The sequence below is a fragment of the Mirounga angustirostris genome, unplaced genomic scaffold (genome assembly GCF_029215605.1).
Source record: "Mirounga angustirostris isolate CCGP_5_RB_7025 unplaced genomic scaffold, mMirAng1.0.hap1 SCAF_5, whole genome shotgun sequence".
NCBI classification, from domain to species: domain Eukaryota; kingdom Metazoa; phylum Chordata; class Mammalia; order Carnivora; family Phocidae; genus Mirounga; species Mirounga angustirostris.
Window position 1 is genome coordinate 166,349,638 of NW_026991713.1, and position 20,871 is coordinate 166,370,508.

The 20,871-nt window shown below is 42.3% G+C and overlaps 1 protein-coding gene across 2 annotated transcripts in view; it reads right to left on the reverse strand.

Moving 5' to 3' along the window:
* GALNT17 (polypeptide N-acetylgalactosaminyltransferase 17) overlaps positions 1 to 20,871 on the reverse strand; it is a 446,740-nt gene that overhangs the window by 30,403 nt on the left and 395,466 nt on the right. For both annotated transcript variants that reach the window (XM_045875477.2, XM_054507624.1), the window contains 2 exons: positions 15,942 to 16,127; positions 13,398 to 13,535 (listed from right to left, as the gene is read on the reverse strand). In XM_045875477.2, coding sequence (XP_045731433.2) covers positions 13,398 to 13,535; positions 15,942 to 16,127 — 324 coding nt within the window. The remainder of the gene's footprint in view (positions 1 to 13,397; positions 13,536 to 15,941; positions 16,128 to 20,871) is intronic.

Consider the following 20,871-nt stretch of genomic DNA (forward strand, 5'->3'; position numbering starts at 1 on the left):
CGAGTCCCAAGCAAGTGATCTCCAAGGAACTGTAAAGCCACCTTAGGAGCCCCGCACCATATTTTAGCTCTTTCTTAGATGCTTTGAGGAAATGTTTTGTTAATGCTTTCAATGATGCAAAGGATAAATTACATGGAAAAATTCAAACAACTTTTGAGTCAAAAAGTAATTCAGGCGAGTTAAGATGTTGAAAGCAATGAAATCTTAGAAATACCTCTACCAATGTACTTTGCTTATATTTCCTTTCTATGTCTGTACAACAGCAACATGATAAAATGTGCCTAATGAAGCCCAATGAAGCTTTTAAAATAAGTATAAAATAAAAATTACAGGTAATAAAAAATATTGTGTTGAGAGGTGAAGAAACACATCTTGCTTTTATGAATTTACAACTAATAGTAAATTGGAATGTTTCATGTTTAGCAATTATTTCCCTTTTTGAGAATTATCTGTTTATTTCCCCATTGGGATCTCAAGTGGTTTTACTGTAGATTTATAAGAGCTCTTTATATATTAAGGACATTGTTTTTATGGCATATTCGTTCCATATAATGATTTCAGAATGCCAGGCTTTTAAATTTTGTTTCTAATGTTTATGCAAATAGATCTATTATTCAGGAACTTAATATTTATGGCGGGCCTGCTACATGCCTGGGACTGTGCTAAGTTTAAGGAACGCAGAGATAAACAAAACAGTCCCTGCCCTGAAATAGTCCATGGTCTGGAGAGTTAGACAAAAGGAGAGCTAGTACGATACTTGCCAGGACAGCAAGGAGAGCATCCTCACCCCATCTGCAGGTTCAGACACTAAGAAGAGGGACTTGTAAGCCAAGGGTAAGTGGAAATATTGCTGGAAATGTTCTAGTTTTTACCCAGGTAGTTTTTTGCTTTATATTATTATGCTACACATGTATGCTTTATGCATATGTGTATTGTCTTTCACATAAATAACAGTAAAAGAAAAAAAGATGAATAAAACCAAACTAGGGGTCTTCAGGCCACAAGGACAATATGAGTCAACCATGGAATGTGAGCAAAAGGTTTGGGGGTGAATGTTTTTGTGCACACCGAGTTGCTTTTACACGTGGAAAAGCGATTATCTCATACATGGGAGAGTCAAGATATCAAGTATCCACATTTTATTTTAATTATTTTATTATTTTAATATTTTTTATTATTTTAATAGAGTCCAGCTAATAGAGGTAAATAAACATTTAAAAACCAAGGGAAACAAAAAACAAATGATCCGGTTAAAAGATGGGTAGAAGACACAAATAGACATTTTTCCAAAGAAGCCATCCAGATGGCCAGCAGACACATGAAAAGATGCTCAGTATCACTCATCATCAGGGAACTACAAATCAAAGCTATGAGATATCACCTCATACCCATCAGAATGGCTAAAATGAACAACACAAGAAACAACAAGTGTTAGTGAAGATGCAGAGAAAGGGGAGCCCTCCTGCATTGCTGGTGGGAATGCAAACTGGTGCAGCGACCCTGGAGAACAGTTTGGAGGTTCCTCAAAAAGTTAAAAAATAGAACTACCCTATGACCCAGCAATTGCACTACTAGGTATTTACCCAAAGACACAAAAATACAGATTCAAAGGGGTACATGCACCCCGATGTTTACAGCATCATCATCAGCAATAACCACACTGTGGGAGCAGTCCAAGTGTCCATCGACTGATGAATGGATAAAGAAGATGTGGTATTTACTCAGCCATCAAAAAGAACAAAATCTTGCCATTTGCAAAGACACGGATGGAGCTGGAGTGTATTATGTTAAGTGAAATAAGTCAGTCAGAGAAAGAAAAATACCATATGATTTCACTCATATGTGGAATTTAAGAAACAAAACAGATGAACATAGGGGAGGGGGGAAAAGAGAGAGGCAGATTTAACGATAGAGATTTAACGATAAGAGATTTAACGATAGAGAACAAACTGAGGGTTGATGGTGATGGGTATTAAGGAGGGCACTTGTTATGATGAGCACTGGGTGTTGTATGTAAGTGATGAATCACTGAATTCTATTCCTGAAACCAATATTGCACTGTATGTTTAACTAGAATTTAAATAAAAACTCGAAGAAAAAAAAATCAAGGGAAAATGACTTCCTATCTAAGTGGGTGTAGGCACCATCACTGTTGTGTGAGGCAGAAACACTGGGACTGACACCTGCTCAAAGGTTCCTGCCTAGCTTTGCCACTGTGCTGGGGTCTGCGTGTGGCACAAAGAACGAGTAGCATTATAAGCATTAAAATATAATTGTCTAAAGAATCGTAAATTTTGTCACTGAAATGAATTTAACTGAAAAGCTATTCTGAAAGGTATGAAATGCAAATAAAGTAAAATAATGTTTGCATCTAAAATCCCAGTTAATGTTAACAAAGACTGAGAAGTCGATGAAGCAGTCAGGAGAAAGTGTGTTAATGTTCTCGTATTAATACCACTTGACCCTTCATTATGGAGACTCAGAGATGAATTTTTTAAAAAAACGTTAGTGCAATTGCTGGATCGTAGGGTAGATCTATTTTTAGTTTTTTGAGGAACCTCCAAACTGTCCTCCACAGTGGCTGAACCAGCTTGCATTCCCGCCAACAGCATGAGGGCTCCTCAACTTCGCGAACACCTGTTGTTTCTTGTGTTGTTGATTTTAGCCATTCTGATGGGTGTGAGGTGATAGCTCATTGTAGTTTTGATCTGTATTTCCCTGATGACTGATGGTGAGCATCTTTGCATTACTAGGTATTTACCGAATGAATACAAAAATACAAATTCAAAGGGATACATGCACCCTGATATTTATAGCAGCATTATCTAAATAGCCAAATTATGGAAACAGCCCAAGTGTCTATTGACTGATGAATGGATCAAGAAGATGTGGTATATGTACAATGAAATATTATTCATCTACAAAAAGGAATGAAATCTTGCCATTTGCAATGATGTGTATGGAGCTAGAGAGTATAATGCTGAGCAAAATCAGTCAGTCAGAGAAAGACAAATACCAGATGATTTCACTCATATGTGGAATTTAAGAAACAAAACAAATGAGCATAGAGGAAAAAAAGAGAGAGAGGCAAACCAAGAAACAGACTATAGAGAACAAACTGATGGTTGCTGGAGGAGAGAGGGGTGGGGGGAGGGGTGAAATAGGTGACTGGGGTTAAGGAGCCCATTTGTCATGATGAACACCCGGGACTGTATGGAAGTGTTGAATCATTGAATTGTGCACCTGAAACTAATATTACATTGTATGCTAACTGTGATTTAAATAAAAGCCTAACAAAAAAATATTAGAGGTTACCATAATGCAATTAAGAACAAGACATACACAATTCACATGACTAGAAAGATTTTTTAAAGCCAAAAAACAAGCAAGCTAAAAACTTGGGAAGGAGCAAGGAACATTAAACCCAGAAATATTCATTGGCCTGGGGAAAGACTCTCAAACAGAATTGTACATGAAAAACGAAAGACATAAATTGCAAATATAGTACGATATTCACTCTGCCTTCCTTTTTCCCACTGCTCGGGGGCCTGGTGTGGTGAAAAGAACCAGTAGGAGTAAGTGTTAGAAATAAAGTTGTCCAAATGATGGCAAATTTTGTTACCAAACTGAATTTGACTAGTTTGATTAATGTTGTATTCCATATGAAATCTATTTTAGCATATGGAACTCAGCAAGCAGAGAAGGAGTAATAGAAGCGAATGTCCTAAAATGTTAACATGGATCATATCTGGGAATTGGGATTTGGAATAAGTTTTGTTTCATCTTTTTATTTTCTATGGAGTGTGTGCATTGAATTTATTACTTAAAAAAGAGAGAGAGATTTGCAAAAACAAAAGTCTCCCCTCCAAAAATCAGACCGTGATCTCTATATTGACTCCATGGCCACCCCATTGTTCAGCTCCAGAGACGTCATTTATACTGTCCTTCATGTGAATGGCAGGCCCTGGAGCTGTTCAGTGCACAGCCTATGGAACTGTGCCCTTGCCATCTTCTTGAATTTTCCCATTTTTATTCTTTGTTTTTTAATACTATTTTTTCTAATTATAATATTATCATATAAACATCAGCAATAATTGGGAAAGCATAACAAAGTACCACCAGAAAGACTGCCTGTCTCACTGCCAGAGGTAACTACAACTACCAACTCCACTTCCCCATTGCTATTTTCCTACTTGCTTCCAATTTAAAATAGTAGCCAATCCAATTTTATAATCCTTTTTTTTTTTTTTTAAGAGTGAGAGAGTGTGTGCATGTATGTGCTCGCACGGGTGGGGGAGGGCAGAGGGAGAGGGCGAGAAAGAATCTCATGCAGGTTCCAAGCCCAGTGCAGAGCCCTAAACAGGGCTTGATCTCACAACCCTGAGATCATGACCTGAGTAGAAATCAAGAGTTGGATGCTCAACCGACTAAACCACCCAGGCTTTTTGCTTCTTAAGAATTATATCAGGGCCGCCTGGGTGGCTCAGTCAGTCAAGCTTCTCCATTCGGCTCAGGTCATGATCTAGGGGTCCTGGGATCAAGCCCTGCATCAGGCTCCCTGCTTAGCGGGGAGCCTGCTTCTCCCTCTTCCTCTGCCTGCCGCTCCCCCTGCTTGTGCTCTCTCTCTCTTTTTCTGTCAAATAAATAAATAAATAAAATCTTAAAAAAAATTATATCAACATTTTTCTCAAGTCATTAAAGTTTTGTACACATCTTTTGAAATGGCTGCAAAATACTTCAAACTATTAATATGGTATATTTAACTAACCTTCAAGTTAGATTCAAAATTTTTGGTCCAAAAAAAGAAAAAAGTCACTGAGATGAACAATTACTCTCAAATCTTTGTCCTCATTTCAAATTATTTGCTTGGGATAAGAGTGGAGATGAAAGTGTGACTATCATTAAGCCTTTTAATACATGTGGTTCAAATTGCTTTTTAAAAATCTTGTTTCAATTTACACTCTCACCAGAGGATTTGTGGTTTTTCATATAACCAAGATCTTGCTGGCAGAGTGCCAACATATATTCCAAAAGTGAATCTTTGCTTATTTGGTAGAAGAAAAAAAAAAACCTACCTCAAGTATTTTATGACATATTTTAATTTCTTTGATGATGAAATCCATGAAAATTTTTCATGTGTTTTCCAACGACTTGTGTTTCCTCTTGTACTTTATTTTTCTTTGGGTATGTTTTATTTTCTTATTTAAATTAATTATTAAAATTTAAATCAATTCACAGAGCTCATGATATATTAATTGTATTATCCATTCATCTACACTATTTATGGCATACATACTTCTAGTTTGACATACTGTTTCTCTATTCAGTTGATGTATAGATTATTTTAATATTTATAAGCTGAGATCCATTATTCATTTCCTTTGCATTTTCTTCCAGGGCTTTCATTCTTAGAAAGCTCTGGCCCTTTTCAGAGATCAGATGCACATGCATTTCCGTATGGTTCTATTATGGTTTCTTTTCTTTCATTTAACTCTATAGTTCATCTGAAATACACTTCAGGATATGGTGAGCTGTAAGAATTCAAATTGTTTTCTTCTCCACAGAGCTAGGCAATTCACCCAATCGTCTTATGAATAATCCATTCACTGCCTGTTATTTCTCGAGGACTCCTTTTGTTTGATCTTACTTTGATAACCCAAAAACCCCCAGACCATGCTTTTGTTTGGAACAAGAAAAGACAAAGCAATTTGGACCTGTTAGTAGTCACTGCTGGGTACCAGCTACTGTTCTAAATCTTCCCCACAGACCTGTGCAGTGGATTCAGCCTTCACAGGTCCCTAATCTTCACACGTCCCTAATCATTATATAGACTGCCCTCACACAAGACTCATGCTTCCCATTCCAGATTCCGGCTCAGGAGGGACACCTCGCCCACACCCCCCCATGGTTTAACTGGCAGCTGACTTAGTTCCTATAAAAGGCATCAGGCACAAAGTAGGAAAATACATAGTTATAAAAAAAGGAAACACTCTAAGTCTTAGAGAGCCTTCTTAGCTTCAGACTGGTTGTCATAGGGCAGCCGCAGGCAGGCCTGGGAAGAAGCCCAAATGCTGCAGCTAGTGGGGTGTCTCCACTGGGTCCAGCACAGCTGTCTGCCTGTGCCCTGGCCTGACTCTATGCCAACGATTCCTCATCTAAACACACAATACAAGGAAGCAACAAGGCTTATGTACAACCATGTTCTCAGCAGGGATGCTGATGATATTTTAAAAATGGAAACAACATAAATGTCTATATTTTTAAGCAAAACACAGCATACACAAAGGTAGCATCATATATAATCATTGTTAATGTTGCAGAAATGACATAGGAAAATATTCTTTGTAGAGCATTAATATTTCAAATTATTATGCATGTGGATACCATGGCTTTAGTAATACATAGATATAGATATGTTTATAAAAAGCATGTATGTGTGAATATTAAAAAATGTGCACACACACATGCAGAGAGTAAAGACCACACATCAAACTGTACATATTATCTAGAAAATCAGAATGCCTATATCCAAGGCTGACTTCATGACTTACAGGCTGAGACCTTAGGTAATTTATTTACTTCATCTAAGTTTCAGCTTCCTTTTTTTTTTTTTTTAATTTTATTATGTTAGTCACCATACAATACATCATTTGTTTTTGATGTGGTGATCCACAATCCATTGTTTTAGTATAACACCCAGTGCTCCATGCAGTACGTGCCCTCCTTAATACCCATCACCGGGCTAACCAATCCCCCCTCTACCCTCCCCTCTAAAACCCTGTTTCTCAGAGTCCATAGTCTCTCATGGTTCATCTCTCCCTCCAATTTCCCCCCCCATTTTTCCCTTCCTTCTCCTAATGTCCTCCAGGCTATTCCTTATGTTCCACAAATAAGTGAAACCATATGATAATTGACTTTCTCTGCTTGACTTATTTCACTTAGCATAATCTCCTCCAGTCCCATCCATGTTGATGTAAAAGTTGGGTATTCACCCTTTCTGGTGGCTGAGTAATATTCCATTGTATATATGGACCACATCTTCTTTATCCATTCATCTGTTGAAGGGCATCTTGGCTCTTTCCACAGTTTGGCTATTGCGGACATTGCTGCTATGAACATTGGGGTGCATATGGCCCTTCTTTTCACTACGTCTGTGTCTTTGGGGTAAATACCCAGGAGTGCAATTGCTGGGTCATAGCGTAGCTCTATTTTTAACTTTTTGAGGAACCTCCACACTGTTTTCCAAAGTGGCTGTACCAACTTGCATTCCCACCAATGGTGTAAGAGGGTTCCCCTTTCTCCACAACCTCTCCAACATTTGTTGTTTCTTTCCCTGTCCATTTTGGCCATTCTAACTGGTGTAAGGTGGTATCTCAATGTGGTTTTGATTTGGATTTCCCTGATGGCTAATGATGATGAACATTTTTTCATGTGTCTGTTAGCCATTTGTATGTCTTCTTCAGAGAAGTGTCTTTTCATATCTTCTGCCCACTTTCTGACTTGATTATTTTTTTGGGTGTTGAGTTTGAGAAGTTCTTTACAGATCTTGGATACCAGCCCTTTATCTGTAGTGTCATTTGCAAATATCTTCTCCCATTCTGTGGGTTGCCTCTTTGTTTTGTTGACTGTTCCCTTTGCTGTGCAGAAGCTTTTTATCTTGACGAAGTCCCAAAGTTCATTTTCGCTTTTGTTTCACTAGCTTTTGGAAATGTATCTTGAAAGAAGTTGCTGTGGGCGATGTCAAAGAGGTTATACTGTCTATGTTCTCCTCTAGGATTTTGATGGATTCCTGTCTCACATTGAAGTCTTTCATCCACTTTGAGTTTATCTTTGTGAATGGTGTTAGAGAATGGCCAAGTTTCATTCTTCTGCATGTGGTTGTCCAATTTTCCCAGCACCTTTTATTGAAGAGACTTTTTTCCATTGCATGTTTTTTCCTGCTTTGTCAAAGATTATTTGACAATAGAGTGGAGGGTCCATATCTGGGTTCTCTCTTCTGTTCCATTGGTCTGTATGTCTGTTTTTGTGCCAGTACCATGCTTCTTGGTGATCACAGCTTTGTAATATAGCTTGAAATCAGGCAATGTGATGCCCCCAGCTTTGTTTTTCTTTTTCAACATTTCAAGATTTGGGGTCTTTTCTGATTCCATACAAATTTTAGGATTGTTTGTTCCAGCACTTTGAAAAATGTCATTGGAATTTTGATCGGGATGGCATTGAAGGTATAGATTGCTCTGGGTAGCATAGACATTTTAACAATGTTTATTCTTCCGATCCAAGAGCATGGAATATTTTTCCATCTTTCTGTGTCTTCTTCAATTTCTTTCATGAGTGTTTTGTAGTTCCTAGAGTATAGATCCTTTACCTCTCTGGTTAGGTTTATTCCGAGGTATCTTATGGGTTTTGGTGCTATTTTAAATGGAATCGTTTCTCTAATTTCTTTCTACAGTTGCATTGTTAATGTATAAGAAAGCAACTGATTTCTGTGCATTGATTTTGTATCCTGCCACATTACTGAATTGCTGTATGAGTTCTAGTAATTTGGGGGTGGAGTCTTTTGGGTTTTCCATATAAAGTATCATGTCATCTGTGAAAAGAGAGAGTTTGACTACTTCTTTGCCAATTTGAATACCTTTATTTCTTTTTGTTGTCTGATTGCTGTTGCTAGGACTTCTAATACTCTGTTGAACAATAGCGGCGAGAGTGGGCATCCTTGATGTGTTCCTGATCTTAAGGGAAAGGCTCTCAGCTTTTCTCCATTGAGGATGATATTCGCTGTGGGTTTTTCATAGGTGGATTTTATGAATTTGAGGAATGTTCCCTCTATCCCTATTCTCTGAAGAGTTTTAATCAGGAAAGGATGTTGTATGTTGTCAAGCTTTTTCTGCATCAACTGAGAGGACCATATGGTTCTTCTCCCTCCTCTTATTAATGTGTTCTATCACACTGATTGATTTGTGAATGTTGAACCACCCTTGCATCCCGGGGATAAATCCCACTTGGTCGTGGTGGATGATCCTTTTAATGTATTGTTGGATCCTATTAGCTAGGATTTTGTTGAGGATTTTGGAATCCATATTCATCAGGGATATCGGTCTAAAATTCTCCTTTTTGATGGGGTCTTTGCCTGGTTTGGGGATTAAGGTAATCCTGGCCTCATAGAATGAGTTTGGAAGTTTTCCTTCTGTTTCTATTTTTTGAAACAGCTTCAGTAGAATAGGTATTATTTCTTCTTTGAATGTTTGGTAGAATTCCCTAGGGAATCCATCAGGCCCTGGACTCTTGTTTTTTGGGAGGTTTTTGATCACTGCTTCAATCTCGTTACTGGTTATTGGTCTATTCAGGTTGTCAATTTCTTCCTGTTTCAGTCCTGGCAGCTTATGGGTTTCCAGGAAGGCCTCCATTTCATCCAGATTGCTCAGTTTATTGGCATATAGTTGTTGATAATAATTTCTAATAATTGTTTCTATTTCCTTGGTGTTAGTCGTGATCTCTCCCCTTTCATTCATAATTTTATTAATTTGGGTCCTTTCTCTTTTCTTTTGGATAAGTCTGGCCAGTGGTTTGTCGATCTTATCAATTCTTTCAAAGAACCAACTTCTAGTTTCGTTGATCTGATCTACTGTGTTTCTGGTTTCTAATTCATTGATTTCTTATTTCTCTTCTAATGTGTGGCTTAGGCATTGTTTGTTGCTTTTTCTCTAGTTCTTTAAGGTGAAGAGTTAGTTGGTGAATTCAGGATTTTTCTATTTTTTTGAGTGAGGCTTGGATGGCTATGTATTTCCCCCTTAGGACCGCCTTTGTAGTATCCCATAGGTTTTGGACCAATGTGTTTTCATTCTCATTGATTTCCATGAATTGTTTAAGTTCTTCTTTGATTTCCTGGTTGACCGAAACATTCTTGAGCAGAGTGGTCTTTAGCTTCCAAGTGTTTGAATTTCTGCCAAATTTTTTCTTGTGATTGAGTTCCAGTTTTAAAGCACTGTGGTCTGAGAATATGCAGGGAATAATCTCAATCTTTTGGTATCGGTTGAGACCTGATTTGTGGCCCAGTATGTGGTCTATTCTGGAGAAAGTTCCATGTGCGCTCGAGAAGAATCAGTATTCTGTTGTTTTAGGGTGGAATGTTCTGTAAATATCTATGAGGTCCATCTGGTCCAATGGATCATTCAAAGCTTTTGTTTCCTTGTTGATTTTCTGCTTAGATGATCTGTCCATTGCTGAGAGTGGAGTACTGAGGTTTCCTACAATTAACGTATATCAATATGACTCTTTATTTTGGTTAACAGTTGGTTTATGTAGATGGCTGCTCCCATGTTGGGGGCATAGATATTTACAATTGTTAGATCCTCTTGTTGGATAGACCCTTTAAGAATGATAGAGTGTCCTTCTGTGTCTCTAATTACAGACTTTAGTTTAAAATCTAATTTGTCTGATATAAGAATTGCTACCCCAGCTTTCTTTTGAAGTCCGCTGGCATGGAAGATGGATCTCCATCCCTTCACTTCACTTTCAGTCTGGATGTATCTTTAGGTTCAAAATGAGTCTCTTGTAGGCAGCATATGGATGGGTCCTTTCTTTTTATCCAATCTGCAACCCTGTGCCATTTTATGGGAACGTTTAGGTCATTCACGTTGAGAGTGATTATTGAAAGATATGAATTAATTGTCATCATGTTGCCTGTGAAGATGTTGTTTTTATAGATTGCCCCTGTAAATTTCTGTTATATATCATTCTTGGGGTCTTTCTCCTTTTATAGAACCCCCCTTAATATTTCTTGCAGGGCTGGCTTAGTGGTCACATATTCTTTCAGTTTCTGCTGGTCGTGGAAGCTCTGCATCTCTCCATCCATTCTAAATGAAAGCCTTGCCAGATAAAGTATTCTTGGCTGCATGTTCTTCTCACTTAGTACCCTGAATATGTCTTGCTAGGCCTTTCTGGCTTGCCAGGTCTCTGTGGATAGGTCTGACATTATTCTGATGTTCCTCCCTCTGTACGTAAGGAATCTCTTCCCCCTAACTGCCCTTAAGATGGTTTCCTTGGTTCTAAGATTTGCAAGTTTTACTATTACATGTCGGGGTGTTGGCCTGTTTTCCTTGATCTTGGGAGGGGTCCTCTCTGCCTCTAGGATGCGAATGTTTGTTTCATTCCCCAGATTAGGGAAGTTCGCAGCTACGATTTGCTCAAATACATCTTCTAGCCCTCTCTCACTCTCCACTCCCTCCGGGATTCCAATTATTCTGACATTGGAACGCTTCATGGTGTCACTTATTTCTCTGATTCTATTTTCATGGATTCTGAGTTGTTTTTCCCTCGCCTCCTCTTTTCCCTTTTTATCTATTATATTGTCTTCCAGGTTGCTTATTCGCTCTTCTGCCTCAGTTGCCCTAGCTATTAGATTATCTAGATTGGATTGGATCTCATTGATAGCATTTTTAAGTTCTGCCAATTCACCTTTCATTTCTGCCCTTAGAGACTCTATGTTGCCATTAGTTGATTTCTCCATTCTAGCCATTGTCTTCACATTTGCTAGCCTGAATTCCATCTCTGACATCTTGGTTATATCTGCATCCATTTGTAAATCTGCAGCATAAGTCATAATCTCTGAGTCTTTTCTATTTTGGGGGCTCCTCCTCCTAGTCATTCTGTTGATGGGTGTTTGAGGGAATGTATAGAGTCCAAATTATTGACCAGAACCCAAGCAAGATGCACCTGTTTTCTTGGGACCTTAGGGTTGCTGGCCTCTTGTTTTCCCAGCCTGTCTTCTGCGGGAGGGGCCTGCCGCGCTGTTACTCAGGCAACCCTGTTTGGGCGGAGTTGCCCTGCGCCCCTGTGGCAGGGGATGGGCTCAGTGGGAATCAGTTTTTGGGGCTTTTCTTCTCTGGCGGCTTTCCCTGGCGGCTTTCCGCGTCTCTTCCGTGAGTCAGAGCAGAAGAGACGGTTTCCAACCCTCTGCCTCAGAGCAGAGAGACCGCAGTCTGTGCTTCAGTGAGCTCTCCAGGCCACACTGTCTCTGTTTCTGTCTGTGCTGCTATAAACTGCAGCGTCCTGGGTTGTGCGCCCCTCCGCAGGGCCCCTAGTCCTCGCCTCCAGGTCGGGGCACATCTCTGCCCTTTGTGCTTCTAAAACCGCCAGCCACTTCCAGTTCGCCAGCTCGACCCTGCCGCTCTGGGTTTCCGCCCCGGGGGCTGCCCTAAAGTCCTTTCCCTGCCGCTACCGGTCTGCGAGTCTGTGCCCGTCCGCAGCATGCGAGGCTGTCACTCACCGAGGGTGTAGGATCCCCACGGCCAGGCACCCTCCCGCTGCCGTTTATCCTCCGATATCTGCCTGCGGAATCAGGGCTCCCAGCTTTGTACCTTGAAACCAACCGCCTGCGATACTCTGTTTGTAGAGATCCAGATCTTACATCTCAGGCTGGTCTCGTGGGTGCTCAGAGTGGTCTGGTAGATCTCCAGCTCAATTCCGGGGACCGGTTGAAATAGGGTCCCCTACTCCTCCGCCATCTTTCCCCCCTCCCTAAGTTTCAGCTTCTTGATCAACAAAATGGAAATAATACTTCTACCTCATAAGGAGAGGCTAAAATGAGTTCAAATGTGAAAAGCACTTAGAATAGTGCCTGGCACATCAAAAGCACTCTGCAAGTGTTGACTGCTATTCTTATTATTTTCAAAATTTTCTAAAATGCATATTTATGGCATTTGTAGTAAGAGAAAAGTCAATCTGTTGTAATGTTTAGAGAGGTGATGTCATCTCATCCTAGAAAATCTAAGAGCATCTACCCTTCTGTTGGTGACAAGGGGCTCTGACCCCCAGCACAGAGCAATGGACAGCTCCAGTCACTGCCTGTGGTTTTTTTTTTTTTTTTTTTTTTTATTTTATTTATTTGACAGAGAGAGACATAGTGAGAGAGGTAACACAAGCAGGGGGATTGGGCAAGGGAGAAGCAGTCTTCCTGCGGAGCAGGGAGCCCGATGCGGGGCTCGATCCCAGGACCCTGAGATCATGACCTAAGCCGAAGGCAGACGCTTAACGACTGAGCCACCCAGGCGCCCCAACTGCCTGTCTTTATGTACAACTTCCTGCTCTATGTCCCACTTACAGGTCCCAGGGAACCTCAAAATCAGAATGTCCCAAGCAGAACTGATCATGTACTCCATACCCTTTGGCAGAACAGGCCACCAGAACCTTTGGTCCATGCCCCCACTGTAACATTTATTATGCTGTCCCCCCACCAGCTGGTGAGAGTCTTGCTTCCCGGTCCTGCACCTCCAAAACCACTCTTGAATGAATGAATGAATGAATGAATGACTCTATTCTCTATTTTCCCCCATCAAAGCAGTCCCCAGCCTAATGCATAGCTATCCAAGCTGAGAGCATGTATGGATGGTCTTAATTACCTCCCCGTATGCAATGGTGTTATTGTATCTTCTCATTTCTGGGTACACGTGGTCCAGGTACCACTGGAAATTCTTACACTTTAAACTTTTCCTCAAGGCTCTTCTTTCAGAGACATCGCCTATATCAATTCCCGGATTCTGAAAGTAGAGAGAAGCAAGGGGCGTTTGTGACGGGGGAATCCCAGCCAGAGGAGAGGACAGGTGGTCTTCAAAGAAAGCATCAGGGAGAAACCTCAAGTCCTGCACACTTGCTTAGAAAGTAGGTTTAAGGGGACTCACTTGATCATAGAGCCCCAAGCTAGACCGCTGTCCCCTGAGTGCAACTCACAGCCCCCAAAGTCAACTACCCTTGTCACCACACGAAAGGGACCCTGGGACACACAGATATTGACAACCTTTGTACCCAGCTCCATCTCTCCCGCACATCCTCAGCAACTCTCCGAGCCAATTATTAGAGGAATTATTTGATTAAGACAAGGAAATAAATGCCTATAACCACCTCCTGTCTTTCTGCTCCCTACAAGTGTGATTTCCCCCTTTGTTGGCTCTTTGTGAAGTTCATTATACACAGAAGTGAAAATAATTTTCCATGGCAAAGCTTGTAATGATGTTCTAATGAATAATTCACTCTGCTTTTACAGAAATGAACCTGTAATGGGCTGCCGTGTGCTGACAGGGGAAAATAGAGTAGCTGAAATATGACTCCACAGACTCTGCTACAAGATGGCTGTGGTCCAGGAGGGATGGGGTGCTGTCTCTACAATGGCGGGCAGCCAGGCAGCAACTTGGGGGCCAGGGAGAGTTCACATTATTCCATTAAGATTTCTTCTTTCAACAGCCAAATGGTGATTTTAAAGGAAAATCCCCTTAAAAGTAAAACTTTTAAGACCCAAAGGCAAACCTGGACAGTGATATCTTAACTCTTGGTTTTAACAGGCTTAAGCATAATGAAAGAGAATGGCCATTGTCGAAAAGCCCAGGAGGGTACTGCTGGCATCAGGGACCAGAGGTTGTCTGGAGAAAGCAATGGGACAGAGCCAGCAGCCTTGAACTCTTATTGTTACTCTGAGTAACAATGCCATTGTAGGTCACAACTTCTCACCCACAAGCAGGAATGACAATCCCGATTGTGCTGATGTCCACAGGGCTGTGGGGAGAGTCGAATAAAGATGTGAGTTCGCATCCCTGCCCTGCCATATGCTATGGGTAGGACGTTAAGCAAGTCATGTTTAACTTCCCAGAGCTTCAGTTTGCCCATCCGTAAAATGGACTGCACATAGGTCCAGGTCAAGCTAGCATTTATTGATCCCTTAATATTTGCTATGCTCTGTTCTAAGCCTTATATTTATCTTCAGGAGAATGAAGAAGTGCTCAAAGTTAACAATCCCTGTTTTACAGATGATGAAACTGAGGCATAGAAAACTCCGTCTGGAGGTTATTATGGGTGCTAAATGAGATATTGCAAATAAGGAACTTACCAAGCACCAGGGACATAGCAAGGGCTCAGCAAGTGTTACCTATGTTTATATAAATAATCATGTGTAGAATCACTTCTGGCTTAACACCTATCAAGTGTTATACGGCAGTAAGGGACTGTCAATGCTTTAGAACATTATTTCAATAGCTGTAACGATATGATAAACATTCTTCACTTTTATCCTCTTCATCTATAATTCTTACACATATTCAACTGTATTTCTGCTGCTCTGGGCTTCAGCCTCCTGAAACGCAGGGGCTGCCAATTCTCAGTGGGAACAATTCCAGGCAACTCTCTCAGGGCATGGCTGAGGGTGCTGGTCAGCCCACTGTGCTACGGACCTAAGTACCTATAACGAGCATTTCAGGACTCAGAACTTAAACTGAGTACTCTAGTACTTAGATTGGGTACCTTAGTACTTACTACTTAAGCAAGTACTTTAGATTTAGTTTTCCCAATCACCCTAGGAAAGAGGACTTGCTATTATCGCTATTTTTAGGCGAGGAACCTAAGGGACAAAGGCGATAAATGGATTTGTTCAAGACTGCATAACTAGTAAGTGGTAGAGCAGGATTCCAACCAAGCTAGTGTACAGCCACCATGCAATACTCCTGTGGGGCTTCAGTATTCTGGGCAGGATATGGAGGAGACTTGAAGAGTCATGTAAACAGTAGGGGCATATGTCTTGGGGGCAGCTGGAGCTTCAGGGGAGGGCACAAAGTCAGAGCAAATGATGGGGGCCTGTACCAAAACCATTGGTCGAGAATCTCCTGGATACAATGCTTGTTCAGGAGTAGGGCATCCAGATTACTAGAACATGACTGGGATTAACACAACAAGATCCTCTACTCTTTGTAAATGAATTTTGAGCTCCCCACTGTGCCAGTCCCCATGTAAAGTAGGGGTTCTACCACCTGGAGGTCTGTGAAACCCCTCAAAACGCTCTTATAATTTTTGCAAGTGTAAGCATCTTTCTGGGGAGGAACTGTCAACTGATTAAAGGGATCAGTGACCCATCAAACCCAGGACCACTCGTCCAGGGCGATGGGGAAGGCTGCACCCCTTACCTCTAGTGGCAGGTTCCACGCTATGTACACGTGAGACTTGTAATCATCCATCCAGACCTCCGCAACCCGGAGGGCATTCCTCTTGGTGTAGAAACCAATGTTGCTGTTGTAAGGCTTCTTCTTCCGCTCGATGTGGGCCACTCGTGAGCAAGGCAGGACCTCCATGCTGCCCCCGCAGAGCCACACCTGGAGGCACAAGGACTTTATCAGCTGGACGGAGAGATGCTTAGAGGCCACTGACCCTCCCCAAGGCCCCAAGGCAATGGTCAGGAGACTTATCATGAGTGAGAAATACATTCTCATGTATTTCAGGGTTTGTCTGTGACTAGTGTAGATTAACCTAAACTAGATGAAAGGTGTCAAAGAATTTTTATAGATATAACAGTTTAGGATGTTAAAATAGAGCTCTGGGTAACAGAAGCCCATTAACCTAAGGTACCCCTGGTGATGCACGGGTTTTCTTAAGTTCTCAGTAGTGAACAACTGGCACCCATGGAGGTTTTCTTTTCCACCTGCCGAAGCTATGCCTTACAGACCTAGAACAGAAAATTCAAACTGAAAAACAACCCATCTTTATTCATATCAGCACAAAGTGTACAACGGTCTACTTATGCATTGTTAATAGACTCTATTTTGGAGTCCTTAGAGCACAGATGCCCAGCCTTCTGGAAGCATTTGCCCCAGTGTTATCACGTACAGGCATCACTTGCTATTGTTGGAATATTCAGGTGGAAGGCTGAAATGGCAGTTGCGTTGAGGGATGCCAAAGCCCAAGGAAGTGACACTTGCCAGTCTCTGCATGGGCATGGCAGGCATCCAGGCTCAGAAGGCCCTGCTTGCAGGGGAAAGCTGAACTATCCAATTTCTCTCAGTCCCAGGCAGGAAAAATAAAGCATTTCTGATTGTCAAGGACTACTTTGTGGAAATAAACTTCCTGGTCCTGGTGGGGAGAGAGGACACAGAGAGGATTCAGGGACCTATGCTACTGTCCTGCCATGAGGATCCTGTACATTCTCCATAAATGAAAGTGTGCTGGTGAGCTGACCTAGTCAGCACAGACAACGTTGCTTGTCCCGACCTGAGATATTTCAAGCCACCTCTACCTTTAGTCTCCCAGATCCCCTCCTCCAGGATACTGGGACCTTCTTGCAAGTTTCCACATGTGTGTGATCTTCTGTTTCTATTTCCCAACTCTGGCTGCACCACAGGGAAATGATACAGATGGAAAATTCTCCCCATAACCATGAATCCTCAGCTTCAAGGAGGAGACTGTGAGCTAAGAGATTGGTAGACAGTGGGTGGTCCAGAGTAGTTTGATTTGGGACTTGACAATTAGGTGCCCCCACGGTTGGCATGGCAGTTGCTGACAGTGGAAGGAAGCCAAGTCAGGGAGGCAAATATGGCTAAAGGCCTATGGGGTATAGGGGTAAGAGACCTTACAGGGCAAAACACGGTGGCTGAATTTCCAGGGGTGGGCAATATGCAAAGATACAGAGTTGCACAGGTATGCAGCACTGGGCAGTTTCAAGATTCAGGGAATGAATGGAAAGACATCCCATGTTCATGGATTTGAAGACCTAATATTGTTAAGATGGTAATACTTCCCAAATTGATTTAAAGACTCAACACAATGCCCATCAAAACTCCAAATGGCTTCTTTGCGGAAATTAACAAACTGAACCTAAAATCCATGTGGAAATACAAGGGAGTCAAAAAACCTTGAAAAGAACGAAGCTGGAAGACTTCCACTTCTGATCTCAAAATGTACCACAAAGCTACTATAATCAAGACAGTGTGGTGCAGGCATAAGGACAGACAATAGGACAGAATCGAGTCTAGAAATAAACCCTCACATTTATAACTGACTGACTTTCAACAAGGGTGCCAAGACAATTCAATGGGGGAAAATAGTCTTTTCAACAAACTGTGCCAGACAGCATGCCAAGGAAAGGATTTTTACCACCCACCTCACAACATATACAAAAATTAACTTGAAGTGGATCAAAGACCTAAATGTAAGAGCTAAAACTGTAGAACTCTTAGAAGAAAACATAAGGGCAAATTTTCATGACCTACAATTAGGCAAATGTTCATTAACTGATGAATAGATAAACAAAAATGGTATATCCATACAATGGAATATTACTTAGCAATAAAATAAATAAAACACTGACACATGCTACACTATGGATGAACCCTGAAAACATTATGCTAAGGGAAAGGGGCCAGTCACAAAGGACAGTATATTACATGATCCCATTTATATGAAATGTCCAGTATAAGAAAATCCATAGAGACAGAAAGAAAACTGATGGTTGCCTCAGGTTGGAGGAAGGTAGAGTGGCCAGTGCCAGTGGGTATGGGGTTTCCTTTTAGGGTGATAAAAAGGTTCTGATATTGATTGAGGTGATCACTGAATAACTCTTTAAATATACTAAAAACACTGAGTTGTATACTTTAAGTGGGTGAATCGTAATGGTATGTGAATAGCTCAACAAAGCTGTGACAAAAATAAATAGGTAGATGGATAGATAATTCCACAGAGAGACAGGGAAAAGAAGATTCAAGGGATAGATTCCAGTTTGGGGAGCTAAGGAGAAGTGATGCAGGCCAAAGCCGAGTTCTGTGAAGACCAGTTTCTGAGCAGGGATCACAGGTGCAGGCATATGAAGGGCCTTAGCAAAAGCCAGAAACCCAGTCACAAGAATGGAGATGCCAGGTGGAAACAGAACCCACAGGCAGGCCAACTTGGTGCCAGTCTTCTGTAAGCAGTCCAGACCAAGGTCAGGATAGTCCAAATTATTCCAGATTGTCCTAGGGGCTGCGACTAGGCTCACAAGGGGTGTCAGGTGGCCTTCCTTGCTATGGGTGGGCTGAGAGAACAGAGGGGCCAGGTCAGACCCCAAGCTTCTTGAACAAGAGTGGGAGATGGTGTGCCAGGCTGGGAGGCAGGTAGCACAGCACGTCTGTCCTGTGTGACAGGGACACTGACTTCCTGTCCTGGGCTCTGCCATGTGGACACAAGTTGGCACACTCAGTGGACACCAACTCAGAGCCACTTAGCTCTTCCTGTATGGTCTGGGGAGAGGCAAGGGGCTGTCAGACTGTTTAGTGTCTTGATGGTACAGCCCTCTGCTGGACCCAGCAAACCTAGAGTGAATCACCAGGGTTGGACGCTGGCCCAGATGATGGTAACATCATCACAGACCCCTTCTGCCTGCAACACATTCCTGTTACCATCCTGTGCCTGCCTGGCCTTGGTATACACCTCAGCCTGTCATCTCCAGTGACTTAGACTGGTTTTAGGGTCATAAGCATGAACAACCAGCAGCCGCACATCTTGTATGAGACCGAAAATGACATCACTGAAACACTGCAAGGTACTCTGGAAGTATCAGACAGAAGAGGTGATTCAAAGTGAAAAAAAGAAAGAGAGAGAGAGAGAGATGGCAGGAAAAAGGAAAGGGAAGGGAAGGGAAAGGAAAGGAAATGAAGAAAAGGGAAGGAAGAAAAGAAAGGAGTGAGGGAGGGAATGAGGGAGGGGAGGGAGGGAGGGAGGAAGGAAGAACAGAGAAGAAGGAGGAGACACATAAATACCCAGTAGGTGTGGGAAGCAAACTAAGCCCAGTCCCTTGGGCCCTGAGGGACAGCCCCAGCCCTGGAGTAGGTCCTGGGAGCTCCCCTCTGCTCTACCCTTACCCCATCCTCCACTTCCGCAAACCCTCCCCTCCAGAGGTGAGTGTCTTCACTCTGCCTGCTCCAGAACCTAGGACCAGCCAAATCCTTACAACCAAGCACCAAACATCAAGTACCTCATGAAATCCTCATAGATGAGGAAAACTGAGGACTCAAGAGGTTGATTAAGTTGTTTACAATCCACAGTCAGTAAGTGCGGGATCCACAACCACAACCCAACCCCATGCCATACCAGCATGCCAGCCCTTACTTGGTGGGCACCGCAGCTCGACCCCACCAATGCAGGGGGAGCTGACCTGTGGCCATGAGTCCTCCAGCATTTCCTCAGCCACAGCTTGCACCTCTGACCTGCACTGTAGCCAGGGTGAGTGAGGGGGGCAGGATGGCACCAACGATACCCTCAAGGTTAGGGGTGTCATTGTGAGGGGAGTCAAGGTTAGCCTCCTGCCACACAAAGCCATCTGGTGGTGTGGCACTGCAAGGGGAACTGGAAGGAGCCAGTGAGTTGAGTAATTCTCAATTCTCAGGAGGCTCTGCTCCAAGTTGACAAGAGTGGTCACATCAGAGCTCACGGGTTGGCCGTAAGTGTTGATAACTTGATGTGGAGTGTGCCCATGGTCAATGACTGAGTGTAGACAGTAGAAGGGAAGCTTTTCAAGAAAGTGGACTGAATACTTTAGACAAAGACCAACAGCGTGAGCTAAGGCAGCTGCCGAGGTCTATTCCAGAGGACTGCTATTCACCTAGCCTCCTTGAGAGGTATGAAATCAAAAGGGTAGCTCCCTAAGCAGGGAGTGATCTAGTTTATCCTTCTCCCAGACATAACCACTAGGTACATGCGTCCCAAGTACAGCTGATCCCAAGGAAAGATGACCATTACTATTTATCAGCCCAAATGATGAGTCCTACAAAGACTGGACGAAATGATACCAAAGGGAAATGAATAAGAAGGTGAGGATGAAAGACTAATTGGTACATCTCTGATGCCAAGGTGGAAGAAGGGGGGAGTAGGCCCTTTATATGGGCTGAAATGGGCCAGGAAGACAGCACACTCCAAGCTCTGGGACCAGTCCTGGGGGTGCAGAGAAGCCATGGTGTGGCTCTTGGTGACCCTTTGCCTGGGAAGTGGGGAGGTGACCATCAGGAGGTGTGGTAACTCCAGGAACAAGTATTAATTACTTTATTCAGCCAGAAAATTCCACTCAGAGCCTACTTTCTAGCATAAGAATGACAT